The sequence below is a fragment of the Leptosomus discolor genome, chromosome 1, assembly GCF_034619465.1.
Source record: "Leptosomus discolor isolate bLepDis1 chromosome 1, bLepDis1.hap2, whole genome shotgun sequence".
Lineage (NCBI taxonomy): Eukaryota > Metazoa > Chordata > Aves > Leptosomiformes > Leptosomidae > Leptosomus > Leptosomus discolor.
Genome location: NC_141391.1, coordinates 146,280,667 through 146,299,937, shown reverse-complemented (window position 1 = coordinate 146,299,937; position 19,271 = coordinate 146,280,667). Strand labels below are relative to the sequence as shown.

The 19,271-nt window shown below is 39.0% G+C and overlaps 1 protein-coding gene across 1 annotated transcript; it reads right to left on the bottom strand.

Annotated features, from left to right (window-relative positions):
- Positions 1–18,510, bottom strand: SLCO1A2 (solute carrier organic anion transporter family member 1A2). Its single transcript, XM_086461218.1, has 14 exons — positions 18,439–18,510; positions 17,198–17,339; positions 15,183–15,315; positions 14,183–14,289; positions 10,778–10,924; positions 10,372–10,470; positions 8,672–8,905; positions 6,364–6,528; positions 4,509–4,704; positions 3,579–3,744; positions 2,321–2,505; positions 1,692–1,756; positions 1,022–1,139; positions 1–160 (listed from the first exon to the last, which is right to left on the bottom strand). Exons 1-14 carry the CDS (start codon positions 18,496–18,498, stop codon positions 1–3), a joined length of 1,977 nt encoding a protein of 658 aa, XP_086317344.1. The 5' UTR covers positions 18,499–18,510.
- Between the last annotated feature and the right edge of the window lie 761 nt (positions 18,511–19,271).

The window sequence follows — 19,271 nt, the reverse complement described above, 5'->3', positions numbered from 1 at the left end:
CTAATTCAATGCTTCTTGTTCTTTATCCTGCATTTCTACTGGTGCGTTTAATAAGACTTGACTTTCCGCTTTAAGTTTCTTCTTTAAAATGAGGAGAATTAGTGCACTTGGGATATAGGACAGTCCACGTAATGCTGCTGGCAGGCCAAAATAAAGCCACCTGAAATAAAGGATGAGCTTCATTAAATACATGCATACATGAAAAAATAGCAAAACTATTTGGCATACATTGTTTTGCAACAATTGCCCAGCCACTCTAAAGCTTGTGCCCTGATCCTTTTGGATCTCACAAAAGTTGAATCAGTATGAGAACAAATAATATGCCAGAGTCAGCAATTTACATCACCCAACCCAGGCAATTAATTGAGCCAGTGATGTTAGACACCTGGTACCCTTATAGCTTTCTCTGCAGAGAAAAGAGAGAGCCCCGCAAAAGGCAGCTCAGACCACCTGAGTAAAACTTCTGGGTATTCACGAGTTAGCATTCTTCTTCCAAACCAGCCTCAACTCAGTGTTGAAAGGAATCAGCCTGAGGCCATTAGTTCAAGACTGTTCTTCAAAATTCACACAGTGCTCCTTGAAGCACTATACAAGTATGAAGTGTAGTATCCTGGGCCAATTTCCACCTTGGGTAACTATCCTCTCTATATCCTCTATTTTAATTCAAGTACTATTTCAACCATTTTCTGTTCAAAGATACTGCATAGTCAGCCATTAAACATTTTTCCCCACAAGGGCTTACTGCTTTTAGTTTTTGTATTGGAATTCAGTGTTTTAAGGTCTGTTCTCATGAAAGGCCATTAGTGAATGTAGTTACGGCACCAGAAGATTTCTGTTCAAAGGGTGTTCCAACTTCTGTGGCAAATGTTGCACTTGACAAATAAGGCTAACGCCAAAGTGTTGTGTCAAATCCCTAACACAGAAGCAGTTTGTCTACTGGGAAAAGACAAAAGCGTAAAATTGTATCTCTATGCCTGTAATAATACAGTAAGGAGAAATTAAAATAAAGCAGAAAATATACCTGTATGTGACAATGTCATACATCCTACATGCTCCTTCTCCACCACAAGTCATAGTACCCCACTTCAAGCAAGTGTTATCTATCAAAGCTCCAAAATAAATGGGAGATGGAATTCCAGCTAAAAAGAGTATCAGCAAGATTTTTGTGAATAGCTTATTTCTTCTGATTAGCAGATACACTACAGAAACTATGCTATTTCTCATCTACTCCATCTGTCCTGTCCTCTAGCAGCATGAACCATGTTCTTTGTATTTCTTATGTTCTCTCTTCTTCCTTATCCACCTAACCTCAACCAAAGATTTTCTTTCCTGTTGCCTGTTTAACAATATATACATGCTACAATATGGACTGAGATTCCTATTGAAAACTCAACATTTTCTCTCATCAGTGAGTGTTGTGTTCTATAAACATAAAGAACAAAGGAACGTAAAATTGCTTTCAGATGAGCAGCAGATGTAGTCAGCCTATTACCCAGTATAAATAAATGCAAACTGAAATCTGTTCTCATCTGCCATGCTGCCTAGATCTGTAAAAAACCCCAAATTATTCCTGATCAAAGGCACTTCATATTAGTAGACTCCTGCGTCATGCCCATAGCCCTGATATGATCCTTGCCTAACCCTAGATCAGACCTAGCTGCACTTCTGAAGTGTGTTAGAGCTTTTCTTACCAAGTACTCTTGAAGCTAGTCCATGGATACCCACTCCAAATGACTTTTCTTCAGGCTTTAGAGACCTGTATGATAATTACATTTTACACCAATTAGTAGAGGTGACATTAATATGAAATGTTTAGCTCTGGGGTTTTTTTAATCAAACTCTTCATCACACTAGGTTCAAACCATTCTAATTAGAGCACTGGTTGAAAGAGTTCATTATCCTCATTAGGGGATGTTTACTGAAGTTCCTTAACTAGGGCTGCCGAATGACAAAAAGAAAAGCTATTGTTCTGGTATCATCCACTTGGTCTGAGGTCAGTGCAAAGTGCAAGATATTTGTGCCTTAATCAACATCATGTTGATGTGATCAATAAACACACAGCTATCATACACACCTCAATATCTCAGTGCACTGACTCAGTGGTCCTACAGTAATTCAGGGTACAGCTGATAGCCAGAAGCAACAATAGGTTATAAAGCTGACATGACACTTAAACCTTAACACAGCACAGAAATGGCATAAAATCTTTCTATTCTTCCTCCCTCCATACACAAACTAACACACCTTTAATTTCTGGGGGTGTTTGACCTCAGAATAAAAAGTTCAGTAGGTTTCTTAAGATAAGGACATTTCACTGTACCTTATTAAGACCATGTACCCAGGCATGGCTGCTAATGAAAAAATGAAGCTGCAAACTAATGTCAGTATTAAAAAATAACGAAGCATCTTGTCACAGTTTTCTTCTCCACCACACTGGCCCAGAATTGCAGAGACATTTTGAGATGAAAACCCTGAGGCTGCAACACAGGTGCAGTTTTCAAATACCTGTCAAAAGAGTATTTTAGTCACACAAACTCATCAAAACTCACACACCAAGTGCAAAACTCTCTCAGTTGGCACCTAGCTCACCCTCTGCTGCACTTGAGTGTGTTACAAGCAAGCAGCGCTGCACTGCGGCCTCTCTCCCAGTCTGCCAGGCACAGGTCCAACCATCACCTATATGGGGCCTATGGGGCTAGAGAGCAAGAGGGAGCTATGGTCCTCTTATGCAGCTGGGACTAAGTTTCCTCAAAGAGTCCATGATCAAGACAGCCCTCATTCCCAGCACAGCCTGGTTACGTGGTCCTTCAAATGCCAATAGATCTGACCTTGTTTTTCATAACCTAGTGGTGGTCTTTCATATGCCAGAAGAGAAGAAACCGGATATGTTTGACTGAGGCTGGGTTGCAATATTCTCACTCAAAACACATGCTTGTACTGAAATCATTGAGACTATTGCAAGAATAAGGGCTGTCAAATGTCAGCCAAGGTGAGCAAGGGCATCAGTGTCTGGCCCTTACTATCACCTAACACTTCTCTGAAATGTTTGTAAAGTACAAAGGCTTTCTCAGATCTGTATGACTTGGGGTTTTATTGAACTCACTATGTTCAATTGTTTTCAGTCTAATTAGAAATTATACTTTTTTAAAATGGAAAATGTATTATTACTTAAGATAACAAAAGTTCTGTAATGCCTGGTTACTTGTTTAAATCTACAGGGTAAAAGAGATTATAAAGTCCATGCTCTAGAAGTTCATTTTGGCTGAAATGTTCTTGGGCATTCAGGTTTCCAACTGGCAATAGCTTGAGAATAATTTCTCACTCCATTTTGAGTGTTTCAGATCCCTTCAATTATTAGAAGAAAAGGAGGCTTCTTCATTATACTCTTTAATTCAAACTTAAACTAATTTTCATATTCAGATTGGAATTTCTATTGCCACTTCATGAATTTGTCCAACTCTATCACCTTATATATCCAATTAAATGTACAGGTATGTGTATTTCCCACCCTATATTGATATGGATATTTCTCACCTACTGTATTTCATAGTTACAGCACAATAAAATGTATACTTTACCATACTTTTTCCAGTTCCTCTTGAGGCTTTACACCCAGCAAGACAAGGTGACACATAAGTGATTCCATTGTCCCCACAAACAGGGTCCCATATTTTAAGTGGGCAATCACAATCACTGTTGCAGACAGCAAGCAGAGTATTTTCTGTGTATGAAACTTGCTTTACTCTGAAACACATTTAGAAGATGAATAAATATTTCAGTAATGAAATACCTACAGTAATCCTTTTCAATGTGTAAGATTCTATTCTAGCTCAAGTGCTCATTCAGGACACAATCCTACACGCTCCTATCCTGGAGTCATGCCATTCTATCTTCCTATAGATGTTATATTACATTATATTAGTATTATCAATTCATAGATAGGTATGCATACCCTACAGCATTTTTCCCATCTATAGCATGTATGTACTTGATTGTCTTTAAGCGTTACATATATACCTACATGTGCATTTTACAAACACACAATGCTTCCCAATGATTAATGGCAGGCCTCAAATCAAGAAACTGTAGATAAAATATCCTCTGATAACTTGCTTGCAATCAAATTCCAGTAAACCACTACAAGATAAAGAAAGGGTTTTGTCCGTCTGTAATTTTGAAATTGTACTTGTTTATGCCTAATTTGATCAAAACCTTTTTATTTTTATCTGCAGTTGCATGACTTGAATGTATAATTATATTAGTAAAAGAATTAATATGGACATGCAATTTCATGAGTCTTGACTTGGATATCTTTTTTAATACATTTTATCATTTAAAACAGGGGTAACAGAAAACAGACCTACTGTCTCATGCAAGCAGAAAGTTTTGAGAATTTAGATCACAAAACTAAAACGCTGCAAAGCTATGAAATGCCTGGATGATCTTTGACAAGAAAAATCATTCTGGTGTCTTAAGGCTTAAGTCCTCTTGTGTCTTAAAGAACATACCCTTCATATGAAACTGTTAGGCCAGCTACTGGTGAAGTATCACAGACAGTCCAAAAGGCAGAAAAGTAGAGAAGGTAGTCCAGTAAAGATATCCAAAATGCTATGTTCGCAGCCTGATAGATATTTATCTTGAATTTCTTCATCAATAGGCCTCCAAAAAAATACCCAACGCATATAATTGGTAAGTTGTAAACACCTATTTAAATAAGCAAAATTTCCATGTTAAAATAAAGGAGACCATCAAAACTACTCATAAAGGAAGACTGTGTTTGGCAAAGACTCATATAGTGCCTGTGACTAAATAATTTAAATACAGTCAGAAATGGGTCTCTACTAGTTCCCTTGCATACCCAGGGTCACAGCAGTTTGGAATTGCTCGGAGAGTGAGCTAGAGGGATGGACTGAAATAATTCATCAGAAAATTGCAATCTAGAGTTGCAACCTAGAAAAGGCACGGTTTTGATGCAGCCTCCCTAGCTGAGAAACTCAACAGGAAGATAAGCTAGTGGAGAACATCTTGGTGAGCACTGAGCATTACAGGAAGGAGGAACAGACTTTCAGTTTTGATATGGGATTACTGAACATGCTGTCATGCTTCTTTGCTGTTTGATACCTTAATGAAGCAAAGACTGAGAGAAAGACATTTAGGAAGTTGTTTTACAAAAGCATCATAGTGCTTAGTTGGCTTTGCTCAAGGCAATGTTGGTTCTTTAACAATACTTGACTGCAGGTGAGCATGGAGAATGTGAGGAACAGGGAAGACTATTAAACCTGAATTTGGTTCAATGTACCATATATTTCAATACAGAAAACAGCCTGTCTGAAAAACAATCCAACAGTGCAACATCAATGCAAGATGTTTGAAAGTTACGCGCCTTTGGATGCACAGCTTCAAAACACTGGTAATAGAGGATGATAGTAATACTCATAAAGTCTGGGACATTTTGTGTAGCAGGTTTTAAAGAAAATAGTGCAGCTACTGTGAAAGATTAGCACTGAGTTAAAGAACAGAAGTATAGCTAGATGTATTTTAAGATGATTCTTCTATTATGATTAAATAAATTCTAGTCTAATTAAGTCACTGCAGTTAAACAGGGGAACTCTGAGAATCTAAAACATGGTAAAGCGGAACCACAGAAAGGCTCCTACAGTTTCAGGATATTTGCTTTGTGCTACAACTACTTGCCATTAGCATTTCCCAATGCATGAGCACATTGTCCTCACTCATAAAAAAAAGACAAGCTAATAAAGAAGAGACAAAAAAAAGACAGCTATTTGGTCAGTGCTTTACTTCCACGGAGTTCTGCATATGAAGGAGGATCTGAGGCTTTCAGAAGGCCTAAGACCAATACCTGAGGTGTGGAGATGATGGAAAATGTTGAAGATCGCTGTCAATTTTAGCTGTACAAAGGTTCAATCCATCTGTTTTAGGATTTCTAGTGATGTCATTTTCACGGACATGAAATCTACTGTCTACTTTATAGTACACTTTTAAATCAAGATAATATAAACATTGGGCCCACGCTTTCTTGATGCAAATTAGCATAACCCCTCTGAGATCAGTGATGCAAGTTTTATACCACAGGTGAACTTTCTGGGCCAATAGAAAAGATGGAAAGTAGATTATAAAATTCTGCACAGAAAATTAGGAGATGCTTAGCAGAAAATACATAATTATTTAGAAATGCTTTGTAGTACAGAATCTCTCATTTGTAGAAGCATTTGACCTTAGCATGTATATGTATACACACACACATACACATACATAAATATATATATATATATCTCAATAGAGAGAATTTGCACAGAGACAGTGCTACTTGGTAGAACAGAGCATAGCAAAATGCAAACATACCAATTAAAAAGATGGCATCTGATGCAGATTTTCCAAACTGCTGTTCCAGATATTTGGGCATGAAGGATACCATGCCATTGAAGGCACTGAACTGTAACACAGTTATGCATATAAATAACATATAAACTGAGTTGTGAAACAGAGCCTTGAGGAACGGGATGAAATCTGGAATGAAATAATGTAATGAGTTAGTGTGATGCTTTATGAAATGAATCACCATTGCTCAGCGTGGCTGTGGGGGGAAGAGGGAAACAGAAATGGTCCTTAACTGTATCAGGCTAATTCTTGTGTTTTGCCAGACACCACAGGCCAATGATCACTTGCTTATCCCAGGCTACCTCAACACGTCTCCTCTACACAAATATAACCTCATACACACACATGGACACCAATGCATGCTGCTGCTTACAAAAAAAATCACAGTAATAACCATACCTTAAGTTTCCTGAAACGTTTTAGCTGCACAGTGACTGAACTTTGCACCTACAGATTTGCAGCAGCAGCTACTCCTTCACGATTTCTACTCTTTTTTCTCTCATCCAGTGCCCTCAGAGCATTCACCAAAACCCCTCTCCTGCACCTGGCATGCAAAGGGAGTACAAGGGGGAAGGGGTGCAAACGCAAAAGATAGCTGTGGCAACCTGCCCCCAGAGACCTGATCATTGATTTTGGTTATTGCTACTGTCAGTGATGGAGCGGAAGAGGCCTGAAGAGGGGCATAACCACAGCGATTCCCACTGTACTCTCAAAGTCTGGATCCACCAGTCTTCAGCCAAGTAAGCATCTGAGAAACTAATTTACACAGGTCTTTTCTCTGCATAATGTCTATTAAGTCAGGATGTGAACCATAAAACCCCCACAATTTCTCTTTGACTAATGTTCTATACTTATTCATGTGGTGAGCTGTTGTCAAGAAACTGCAGAAAAACATAAGCATCTATAAAACAATGACCATGCTTCATTGAAAGTGGACACCACTCAGGACAGATCCATACCTTTTAGAGGTAGGCAAGTATCTTACTAGAGGATGATCCGTATGCGAGTCTTGCAAAAATGAGTCAAATATCCAAAATGCTATAAATAGGCCATATCATTTATATATACAGTTTACAACCAGAGCTTTCTGAGGAAGCAATTTTAACTATAAATACGTAAATTTTCAACTTGAAATCTTTGGCGATTAAAAAGCTGTCTGAACGCATCCTGGTCAACTGGCTGTAAGTGGCCCTGCTTGAGAAGGGGTTTGGACCAGGTGCCTTCCAGAGGTGCCTTCCAACCTCAAACATTCTGTGAAATGAAAAGATTCTTAACTCAGGTTATTCAGGGACAGTGGACATTCACACCAACACAGGGAGGGAATGATGATGAAAACATAAGCTCTGAAGGGAGTATGGAGTACTAGGACCCACAGTCTAAGCTGGGAACCTTTCCTCACCAGAGCAGTACATTATTCATGGATTCATTCGAGGCTACATGACAGCAGAGAAAGATGCCCTGTTTATCAAAATGAAGTTGCAATATCAGCCAAGACCTGAGTAGGCACTCTGAGTATGATGAATTTGCAGGACTCAGCTTGAAACACCATGGAGAGGTAGCTGGCACTTGGGACTTACTTTCTGAAAATGAAGATCTTGTCAAGAGGCCCTGAGCTGGGTATACAGAATCATGAGACTACTCTGAAGATCATAGACTTTGACATATTTTATTCACTTACATTTCTAACCAGTACAAAAAATGGAAGGAAAAAAAATAGCTTCCTACAGATACATAGACCTGAAAGCCCACAGACGTGAAAGTTGCCAATGGTAACATGAATAAACGTAAGTCAAATAGCTCCTTGTTCAACAGCCATTAAATGTTTATGAGATACTTAAGCACCTGTCAATCCTCTTTTATGGCTTTAAGTTGGACTCAAGAAATGCACAAGACTTGTGCTGGTTTTCTGCTTTTCTGCACAGTGACTGTGGGGTACAAGCAACTAGTATCTGCAACTTGTCCGCAGCTCACTGAGCTGTAATATTCTCAACCATATTTCAGTGCATTAATCCTCTACCAGGAAGAAAGGATCCAGATATACATACACCTGAAATGAAGGAGGGGGAAAGGAGTGAATTCAGATTATGAAATTAGCTTTCTTCTGCTGCAAGGAACCATTCTAAATCCCCACACAAATCCTTTGTACTACAGAGAGATGAAAAACAAGAGTATGCATTTCATACCCTGGACCCATCTTTACTTACACAAATAGACAGACATAATTCACATCTGAAGACTAAATTAAAAGGAAATAAAATACAACATAACTTACCTTTAGCAATTTCATACATGGTCTGTTTGGCTTCATTTCTATCCTTTTCTTGCAATGACACTACACTTCTTTTATTCATCTCCTCAGTTTCATTGGTTTCTCCTTCTTTCACAAGTGACTTGGGAAAAAACCAAAAAGGTATTCCAGCAAGAAGATTCAGTGTTGCACAAACCAAAATGCCCAGCCACCATGCGCCTACCCAGCGGGCATCAGTAGGTGTAATAGTTATGTCCTCTACAAAAAAAAAAAAAAAAGCAAACCCACAGGTCTTATATTAGTTCAGAAACATTCTTTGCTGTCATTGTGTGTTTTCCTAGTCATCTCCAATGTGATATATTAAAATAATTTTAAAGAGTCTTAAAATGAGACTGATGAAAGAGAATAGTCTCCAGTCTTCTTTTCTAATGTTGCTAATTTTCTGGCAAATTCCAGTGTTTTGTATTAAATTAATTCTATTCCTTTCCTATGTTAAGCCAGATGACACAATTGTTCATCAAATAATTTATATGCAGACTAATTTGTGTATATGTGAATTCAGGCCTTTTATTGAATTGAATATTATACACAAATTTTCCATTCTAAAGGAAACACTGGCAAACTCAGATAAAATTAAGACATCTTGCTAGTCAGTCTCACCTCTATATGTGGCAAGATCATGGAGTGGTTCCTCCTGGAATCTATGCTAGGGCACATGGAAAATACGGAGGTGATTGGCGACAGCCAACATGGCTTCAGTGAGGGCAAATCGTACCTGACAAATTTGGTGGCCTTTTACAACAGGGTTACAGTGTTGGTGGATAAGGGAAGAGCAACCGATGTCATCCACCTGAACTTGTGCAAAACATTTGACACTGTCCCACACGACATCCTTGTCTCTAAATGGGAGAGACAGGGATTTGACAGATGGACCACTCAGTGGATAAGGAATTGACTGGATGGTCACACTCAAAGAGTTGCAGACAATGGCTCGATGTCAGAGTGGAGACCAGTGACGAGTGCTGTTCCTCAGGGGTCAGTATTGGGACTGGTGCTGTTTAACATCTTTGTTGGCAACATGGAGAGTGGGATTGAGTGCACCCTCAGCAAGTTTGCTGATGACACCAAGCTGTGTGGTGAGGTCGACATGCTGGAGGGAAGGGAGGCCATCCAGAGGGACCTTGACAGGCTGAAGAGGTGGGCCTGTGCAAACCTTATGAAGTTCAACAAAGCTGAGTGCAAGGTCCTGCACATGGGTCGGGGCAATCCCCAGTATCAATACAAGCTGAGGGATGAAGGGATTGAGAGCAGCCCTGCCGAGAACGACTTGGGGGTGCTGGTGGTCAAAAAACTGAATATGAGCCAGCAGTGTGCGCTGGCAGCCCAGAAAGCCAATTGCATCCTGGGCTGCATCAAGTGTGGCCAGCAGGTCAAGGGAGGTGATTCTCCCTCTCTACTGCACTCTGGTGACACCCCACCTGCAGTGCTGTGTTCAGCTCTGGGGCCCCTAGCATAAGAAAGATATAGACCTGCTCTAGTGGGTCCATAGGAGGGCCATGAAGATGATCAGGGGGCTGGAGCTGGAGGTGATCCTTGGGTTCTTCCAACCCAAACCATTCTATGATTCTACGATTCATATTGGCAAAGAAACATCTTTTAGTGCTGATAAATACACCATCATGCCTACCAATGTATATGTAAGATTTTACATATTCATCCATTACCTGCACCTACTGTTCCCAGATCAACAAACAGTTTTGCACAGAATGATGCCAACAAGAAACCAAGGAAGGGGCCGATTATAGTTGCTGTATGTAGACATCCTGAAGTATGAAAAGGAAAAACCACACTCAATCAGAACCTGGAAGTAATTATTTTCTTAGAATTGTTATATACATTTAGGACAGCTCTGCTGAATAGACATTTGCACCTAAAACTGGCCTCATTTCAACATGTTCATTTTTAGTTAGATTACAAGTTCTACAGCATTATTTTTTTGATAAGACAGTAACATCTGTCTTCTCACTTCCCTTATTAGACTGAAGGGAGTCATAATAATTCTCTCTTTTGCTTTTGTTTATGTGTGTGTTTGTCTTGGGGAGTGGAGTTATCACAATAGGGTAGAGTTACCCAGGTAGAAAGGTGAATTCTCTGCTTTGGCAAAATCCTCCAAATACGAAATGCCTAAAGGCATGATGGGAGTTTCACCCATTCCTCGTACTATGTTTCCAACCATCACAAAGATCCACAGCAAGGACCCAGGCTCTTTTTCACATTCTGTGAATAAAACAAGAAATCAGAATTAATGTTTTAATTCTATTAATTGAATTCTAGAGACAAAGAATTGACTAACAGCTTAAACTTTGGTGGGTAGGCCTGTCCTGTAAAACAGGGAAATAAGTAGTCACAGTACTTGAAAGGCTCTAGAATTGGAAGAAGCTGCACCTGTCAGCACCTGTCAGTCCAGTCACTGCATAACCTTCCCTTTACTTATTTTCCTCACCAAAACTGCCATTTTCATGACAGTGAAAAGAAGACAGCACCTGAACATCAGTGATGAAGGAATGAAAAATCATGCCTGACTAACCTGATCACTTTCTACAAGAAAGTAATATTTTCTGTTGACATGGGGAGGGCAGTGGGTGTTTTTTACCTGCACTTCAGCAAAGCATTTGCCACTGTTTCCCATAGCCTCCTCCTAGACAAACTGGCAAGACACACACTGGATGGACAGTCTGGGAGATGGGTGGGAAATTGACTCACAGGCCACTCTCAGAGGGTGATAATCAATGGCTTCTACTCAGGCTGGCAGCATGTCACAAGTGGGGTCCCCAGGGCCTGATACAGGTTCCCCACCTTATTCAACATCTTCATAAATGATCAGGATAATGGGATTGAAAGCACTGTTACCAAGTTTGCTGATGACACCAAACTGGGTGATGGGGTGGACCCATCAGGAAGGAGAGCCATCTTACAGAGAGACCTGGACAGGCTGGAAGACTAGGCTAGCAAGAAGAGCATGAGCATCTCTCTGAAATTCAGGAGTCTTCTGCAATGACTCAGGTAATCGTTGCATAAAGCCCATATACTGGCATTTGATTATAATAATCTTGTCTGAAATAAACCAGAAGACTTCCTGATTTCACAGTGAGGTGCCACCATTTGTTTACAAGAAAGCCATGGCAGTGCGGAAGATGTGGTGGTGTTCTATCTTTGCATGGAATGAGATTTCTGAGTTTTACGGCTTCTTTGCCTTGATTCAGACTGCTAGCTTCTGGTTTATTAATGTTCATACGCCCCCAGAAAAGCACATGGAGAGTAAATTCGGCTGTGTCTAAATCATTGGCTATTTGCTTGTACCTTCAACTGGCATTCTGTACAGGAGTTCTCACCACCTGGAAACACCAGCTTAGACCCTTACCTCAAAGCTCTGTTCTAGCACTACAGACTTTTGCTTTGCAATCAATGACCTCCCTATCTAGAAATTTCATCTGTCCTGATTTTATCTGTCCAGGTATTCAATTTCAGATTTGGGACATATTGAGGACAATGCAAATTCTTGTTTGAAAAATAATATACAAATTCTACCATAATTGGTGCATGTCACCAAATGTTACTGAAAGGTTTTCTACTTCTGTCATACCTCTGCAACTCAGAAAGTCAGTGTTTCCCTGAGCAGGCACCCATTGGAACATAGCCCACAATCTGCCTCTCTGGGCACTGCTCTGAGGAATTCTCTGACTCACTGTGACCTTTATACAACTCTCAATCAAAATCAAGATCCATAACAATATATCTGCCCAGCCTGCTGAATCTATCTGGGAATCCAGCTCTCATTTATTCACACCTGTCCTCCTACATAACTCAGCAGAAGAATACCATGCTGCAGCATAATCTTGTTTGTCCCACATCAGGACCATTTTATCAGGAACTATGTGAACTTTGGCACTATCTTTCTCTCCCTGAACTTGGATTTCTTCATCCCATACAGTCTGCTTTAGATTCCACTGTTCTCTATGGTCCACTTTGTCATGCTGAGACTTCTCAGTGCCAAGTTGTTAAAAAATAAAAAATGGCTTTGTTAGCAGCACCTGAGGACTTTCTAAATAAAAGAATTACTGTCCAGAGATCAAGCCTGGATCTCCTGTATCAATGTCAGATTGCTGTCAGCAAACGTGGATGAAGCAATACACATGCAGATGTGGTCAAATTCAAACCAGTTTTTGCATCACACAGGAGACGGACTCAGTGTTGAGTCACAGTTTTGCTCGTCCATAAACTAATATGGAAACAATTACTTTACCCAAGCATAGTCATAGGCTTGAGGACCTGTATGATTCTAATTTGTATATTGAATGCCTGTATAATTTAGAAGAAAATGCTTTACCTATCTATATCTAAATTTGTGCGTTTACAAAATGAAGAAAAACAGTATCTGAAATCTTCAAATGAAACGTTAATACCAAGTGCTATTAAGGATATACTTTGCTCAAGTTCTCCTTGAGAAGATGGAAAAATTAATGCCTTAAGTGACATGCAGTCTTGGAAAGCTTGGAAGCCATACCTGTTTCTAAACAGAGACACAGAAAACTACAGTACAACACCACTATGGTTTGATGTCATTGTGTTCCTACAATATTACAACAGTGTGATTCAGCTTTAGCACACATTGATGGAACACTATCATAATATATAGCAATTAAGTGTGGCGTTCATCTAACTTAACTTTTGCCATCCACCAATCACCTAAGTTTCCAACAGTCAGTAGGCACATCTGGGAGGTAATCCGACCCACCCGAAAGTAAAGAGCATGAATGTCCTCACAGCAAGGGACACACTCTGCAAGAGCTCTGTAGTCTCCCTTTGACCAAGGGAGCCTAAAGGGATGGTTCAGACTAAATGTTTCCCTTTGAAATAGCTGAAGACTAATCCCATCCTCAGTGTGAGGATTTTGTGTCTGATCATTTACCAGTTGCCTCTGAGCCTTCTGACTTCAGAGCAGTAACTTTATATGCATATTGCTAGTGCACATACATGTTTCAGTCTCCCAGGTAAGCTGTAGCCTTGCTTAAACTATTTTCTCTTTTCTCTAAAAGGAAGTGGGATCTACATTTTTGCTCTGTTTCTCATTCTTTTCCTTCTTGTGTGGTACAGCAAAAAAGCATCCTGATGCCTTTTACCCATTGTCCAAACACGTTTCCCACCTCCGTACAGCTTCATAGCATTTCAAGTCAAAAAGAGGAACATTTTTGAAAGCAAGCTGGTGTTATATTTCCCTGAAGTGGACTGACAGGGATGTTAACTGAGCTGTTCAGATACTGTGAAAAATGCATGAAAAAAAGCTACAGCTCTGGAGTCACGGACTAAAGAAACAAGAAGGCTAGGAAATTTCCTGACCTCTAATTTTTATGCCTGCAAAAAATACTGATCAAAAGCAGGACCCTGAAATAATTGCTAATAAAAATAAAATCCTATTTACTTAAACACTATAAAAACTGAGGAAAAAGTATATAGTAGACATAGGAAGAGTCATACCTGTTGATGGTTCCTCTGTAGGTAAAGAGAACGAGCTTTGATTAACAAGGCACAGAGGTATGACTGAAAAATTCTCCTGTTGTGAAATACTGCTTTCAATATGATACCTGTTTGAATCAAAAGAAAGCATGTATGGGCTAAGTAGAAATACATCAGAACCGCCTCATAAATCTGTACTTCAGTAATGAAGCTACCCATAAGAAGAGTGTGCAGCTAAGGAATAAGGAAAGCCACATCAAAAGTTAACTGAGCCTCAGTAACAAATCAGGCTAGGAATAAAGGAACTGTAGCAGGGCATCAACTCAGTGCTTTAGCCAGACTGTTATCTAGCCTCTAACATAATCTTGTAACAGATGCTTCAGGAGGAGTTGATGAAATACCCTCATATCATCTTCCGTCCTACTTTACTTACATTGTAATCCAATTCACACCCTAAGCAGAGGGTGCCACCAAGGCTGTCAAAGCCATACCACACAGGACACAACAAGATTAGAGGATCGTCTTTTCTCAAAGATATCTCACTGATTATAGACAAGCCCAAATCATTATTTTGTTAAGCCAAGTAAAAATAGTGGTTAAAGAATTGGTATGGTCAGTAAAGGCCTTGTCAACACAGCGATCATGTATGACCTGTCATCCAGGCACCAGACCAAAGACATCTTTAAAAATCACCTTGCCCACCCAAGCAGATAAGAGCTAGCAGTGTAATGTGACAGTATCACAGGCCACTGTTTCTTCAGAGAGTCCACTCAAGAGGTAGCACAAGGATGAAGACAAGGGCAAGGGAAGATGCCCAGCAGAGGGGTGACTCTCCTCAGGAACTGATGACTGACTTTTGAAGCCATCTCAGAAGCAAACAAAACAAGCTGCTCTACAATTACCATATCGTACCCACGCTTAGCAATGTCTCTCAATAAGCAACGCTATTTCAGCAGGAGAAGTTGTGGATTAAGGCAAGTAAAGATCACAGAAGCTGCTGTGAGCTAAGCAATATACTCACCTTCCAAATAGGAAATGAGGAAGTGATATCAAAAGACATCCAAATGACAGAATCGTGCAGCCCAAAGCAATTATTCTGGGTCTGTGAAGCTTTGCTCCAAAGTAACTCACAAATGCTATCAGCAGCAAGTTGCCTGCAAAAACAACCTGGTTCATATTTACAAACAAAAGCATCCTTATACCTTTTAAAGTGCAATGCAAATTTGCACATACCTTGTTAGCTCAAGATCTGTTACTTCTCTTGCCTTGTAAAAATTGTAACTAGACAGGGAACTGCCTAAATGACATAGTAATTCCCTGCTATCTGTGATCTTTTTCTGGAAGTTACACCACATGGAAAGAACATGAGAATAAAAGGAAAAATGGAAAAGAGACCACGGTGAGAGAAATTTTTGACTGCACCTATGTAGAGAAGAAATGTCCCACTACTTTATGTAGAGACCAGGCTCAGGGGCTGCAGAATAATATCTGTTTTAGGAAGTTATTTTCCTAGGATACTCTATTTTGCAATGTGTGGGAAAATACAGAACCATATATCCAAGTGGTTTTGTACTGAAGGTAATAAACATAAGATGACATACAGAGAAAAAAAGGAGTAATAAATTAATGTTAATTTCAGTAATAGTTTGAGAGGACTAAAAAAATACAGAGTTTTGTACCTAGTAACATTTTAAAATAAAAACGTGCTAAAAATCTTCATTCTCTTCTCCACTTTCACTTCAGAATCAGTTTTCTCTACTCTTCATTTATTGCTATGCAACTAAGAAAAGAATCAAGCTTCATGTTATGAATCAGGCTGCATAAAAATAGCAATTTTGTAATAATACACCTACTAATTTTATGATCTTTGAAGAACCATGTCTCTGAGTGATAAGCATCATGCTCTGAAAGAAGATTATTTTTTTTTACTTATGATTGCTAGACAGACTGTATTAAACCAGTGGTTTGAATGACACTTGAAGATATACACTTACATGGTCCTAATAAGTTACTTATGTCTGCCACATGGACTGACTCTTAATAATTTCAAATATTATTATGATTATTCACAGTTATTTTACATCCCTGGAGATAAGAATGCCACAGCTCGTAAAGGAAAAGTCCATATGAGAGCATAATTTATTTAAAATAATGTCTTTTACATACCACTTCATTAATCTTGGCCATTTCATATTTCTTAAAATCTCCCTCTTATCAAAAGCAAGAATATATTCTGGGTATTCCTTCTCTACCATAACTTTGAGCAGACATACCAGAAAGCAGCACGGTATTGCCGACAGTTTCTTCTTCTTGCACATGCAGACAAAGGAGACCAGGAAAATGGGGAAAAGGAGCCTTGTCTCCCCTCCCCATCAGTGTATATGAGCCTATGCAGCCCATTTCCTCAGCTGAGCCAGGGATAATAAAGATCAACATTATGACTTTAAGGGTATAAAACAGATCCTCTGAGGATCTCTATTTAGATGGGCTTGAAGCTATCAAGCCTTTTGTTTGCCTTTTTTTTGACGACGACAAGAAGTGTCACTGGGCAATAAAACTCACTGATAGGCAAGGTAAGTGTCACTTAAAGTAGAACTGGAAACTTTCTTTACATTTGTACAGGTATGAAATCTTGAAATACTATCGAGTTTGACTACTCCAATCAACTTTGAGGTCACTGATTAAAAGAACGGAAAAATGCTAAATAAGACCTTAAATTCAAACAAAGTTTATAAAATCTTTCTGGTTTGTTCAGAAAGATTCAATACAAAGCTTATAAACTAGTTCTATTTTGTTAGTTGCTCTGTCATATCTTATGATAGCGAAGCTTTTAATCTCAAACTTCCTCATTTAAGTTGTCCTGTTAGTTTCCAAGATACTAAATGTGTAAGTACCAGCTGAAACACTATGACAGAGTTTGTCACTATTGTCACATATAATAATCGACAGATTGCTACGGACGTGACAGTCACTAACACATGCTCAGCCAACATATTATCTTTTCAAATAATAAGAAATATTAAAATGAGTGATTACCAATTTCAAAGCTTCCATTAATGATCCCCACTAAAGAAGCCGGAATATTAAATTGTTTCTCAATCTGTGTGTACATGCTGTTCATGTAAGCACCAGACATCGTTTTACCAATAAATGCAAGTGATAGTGCCAGCAGAAATACCTAGGAAGAAAGGAGGAGAATTACATACTTAGGAATATTCCATGGTTATTTTTCCCACCAAAGATGTGCTTCCAGGTAAAAGAAGTGAACAGTTCTTTTCCACTGATATGTGTGTAAATCCCATCATCTGTCCTTGTCCACAGAGTTATGGTTTCAATAACCAAAGGAGGAAAAAAAAAAAAAAAAAAAAAGAGAAAGACTTTGTTCTTCACCTGCTCCCATTGACCAAGACTGTCTTCAGGAATCTTAAGCCCCATTTCCTCAGCCAAGACAGGCCCAGCATAGCCTTGCCCACCATGTGTCTGCTGCAAGATTGCCATCTGCAGGACCAAAAAACGTCTGCAGCCAGACCAGGATTCAAAGACTTTGCTCATCTGAATGACAAATTACTTGCAGAACTAAGACCTTTTCCTTTGATCGAGTATCTGCTCTTCAATCTCAGTAGAGGTCATGAGACCAGAACAAGTTATTTCAAACAGGAGTAACTAGTGTGTCCTTTATACAAGAATCTAGTAGCAATTGACAGTAAAAAAAACCCCACAAATAAGAATATATGCAGTAGTATTCAAATTCTTTTAACTATAGGGTTCTTAATAAACAGAATTTATGACATGAAATCAATAGCATTTTTAAACACATCTGCTGCAAATGCTAAAAAGCATAAGTAATGTATTTGAGCTTTGAATTACTATTAAAAACAAGCTATTTTACAACCTTTTATAGTAATTCTTGACAACTTGAATAGTCTAGGGTACATCAACAGCTAATTTTTACTGCCATGACACAATTGGTGAGGCTCATTTCATGCGTTTAAAAAGGAATAGAAAACATGTCAGACTAGGCGCACTACACAAATTCAAAGGTGGAGCTTCAAAGGAACGATCAACCATACTTCCAACACGTCACAGAGTGTAAAGTCCAGAGACATAAGAAGCAACAAGTGATTGCTTACAAACTTGCCTGACCTTGGTTAAGGCATTAAGGATAAGGAAAGAAACAGAGCTTATTCATTCATTTAGTCTAGATTGTAACTTTTACCAAACCACTATAAGTGCAAGCAATTGTCTGTTGCTTGAAAATGGCTAAAATATTTCTGTACCTTCAGCTTGGAAATGCAGCAGAATTTGTCCTCTGCACGTGCCTTCTCAGTTTCTTTCATATTGCCTTTTTTAATTGATCCTGATGGATGAGTCTGTCCAATGATCCCCTTATGGCGTTGAAAAAGATGAAAGAAAAAAATAAACATTTTTGTCCGATGTTTACAAAAAATTAGATTCCTTCGAAGATATTTGATACTTGAGCATCTTAAATGATTGCAAACTGGATTCCAACAAAAGCTTGTATTCTAATCAAGAAACTGGCATTTGAATGTCAACAATGTAACAGCTAGCTATTTCTCGTCAGATACTGAATGCTGTCAGCAGCACACAACTAGTAAGCAAAGAACAGAGAAAAGAGACGTTCTGAGGGCAAGCTAATTTGTCTGTAACACAGCTTTTCAGTCCTCTTCACAAGCATTTGGTGCTGACCACTGTGGGACATAGGACTATGAAGACCTATACGTTTGACTGACGTATACCTGTCTCCATGGACAATGCCTGTCCTTGCTAGCCATAAAAAGGACATTTAGCTCTGCTCTGCATGTTCTGTTGAGCTCTACCCTCTTCCACTGGCTTAAATGTAAATTTGTTAATTTTAATAGAAACTTCATTGGAGACTATTGTCTTGGCATTAAAATTATAATGAAAAAAAAAAAAAACAACCAAAACCACCAGACCAACTTAAGTTCTAACAAACCAGACTCTGTCCTGCTTCCCCTTCCAAGATTTGTAAAAACATCCCTCTTTATTTGTCTGCCTACTTTTAGTCATCTCCATCTCAGCTTGATGGTTAGAGCTTCTGGCAGTGCTAAACCACCTGTTTTCTTACACA

Coding starts and splice junctions, on each gene's coding strand:
- SLCO1A2 (XM_086461218.1), bottom strand. CDS start 18,498: ATGAAAGAAACTGAGAAGGCACGTGCAGAGGACAAATTCTGCTGCATT. Junction 4,705..6,363: donor AGATGCCATCTTTTTAATTG/GTATGTTTGCAT, acceptor TTATTTAAATAG/GTGTTTACAACTTACCAATT. Junction 2,506..3,578: donor GAGGAACTGGAAAAAGTATG/GTAAAGTATACA, acceptor CTCTTTTGACAG/GTATTTGAAAACTGCACCTG.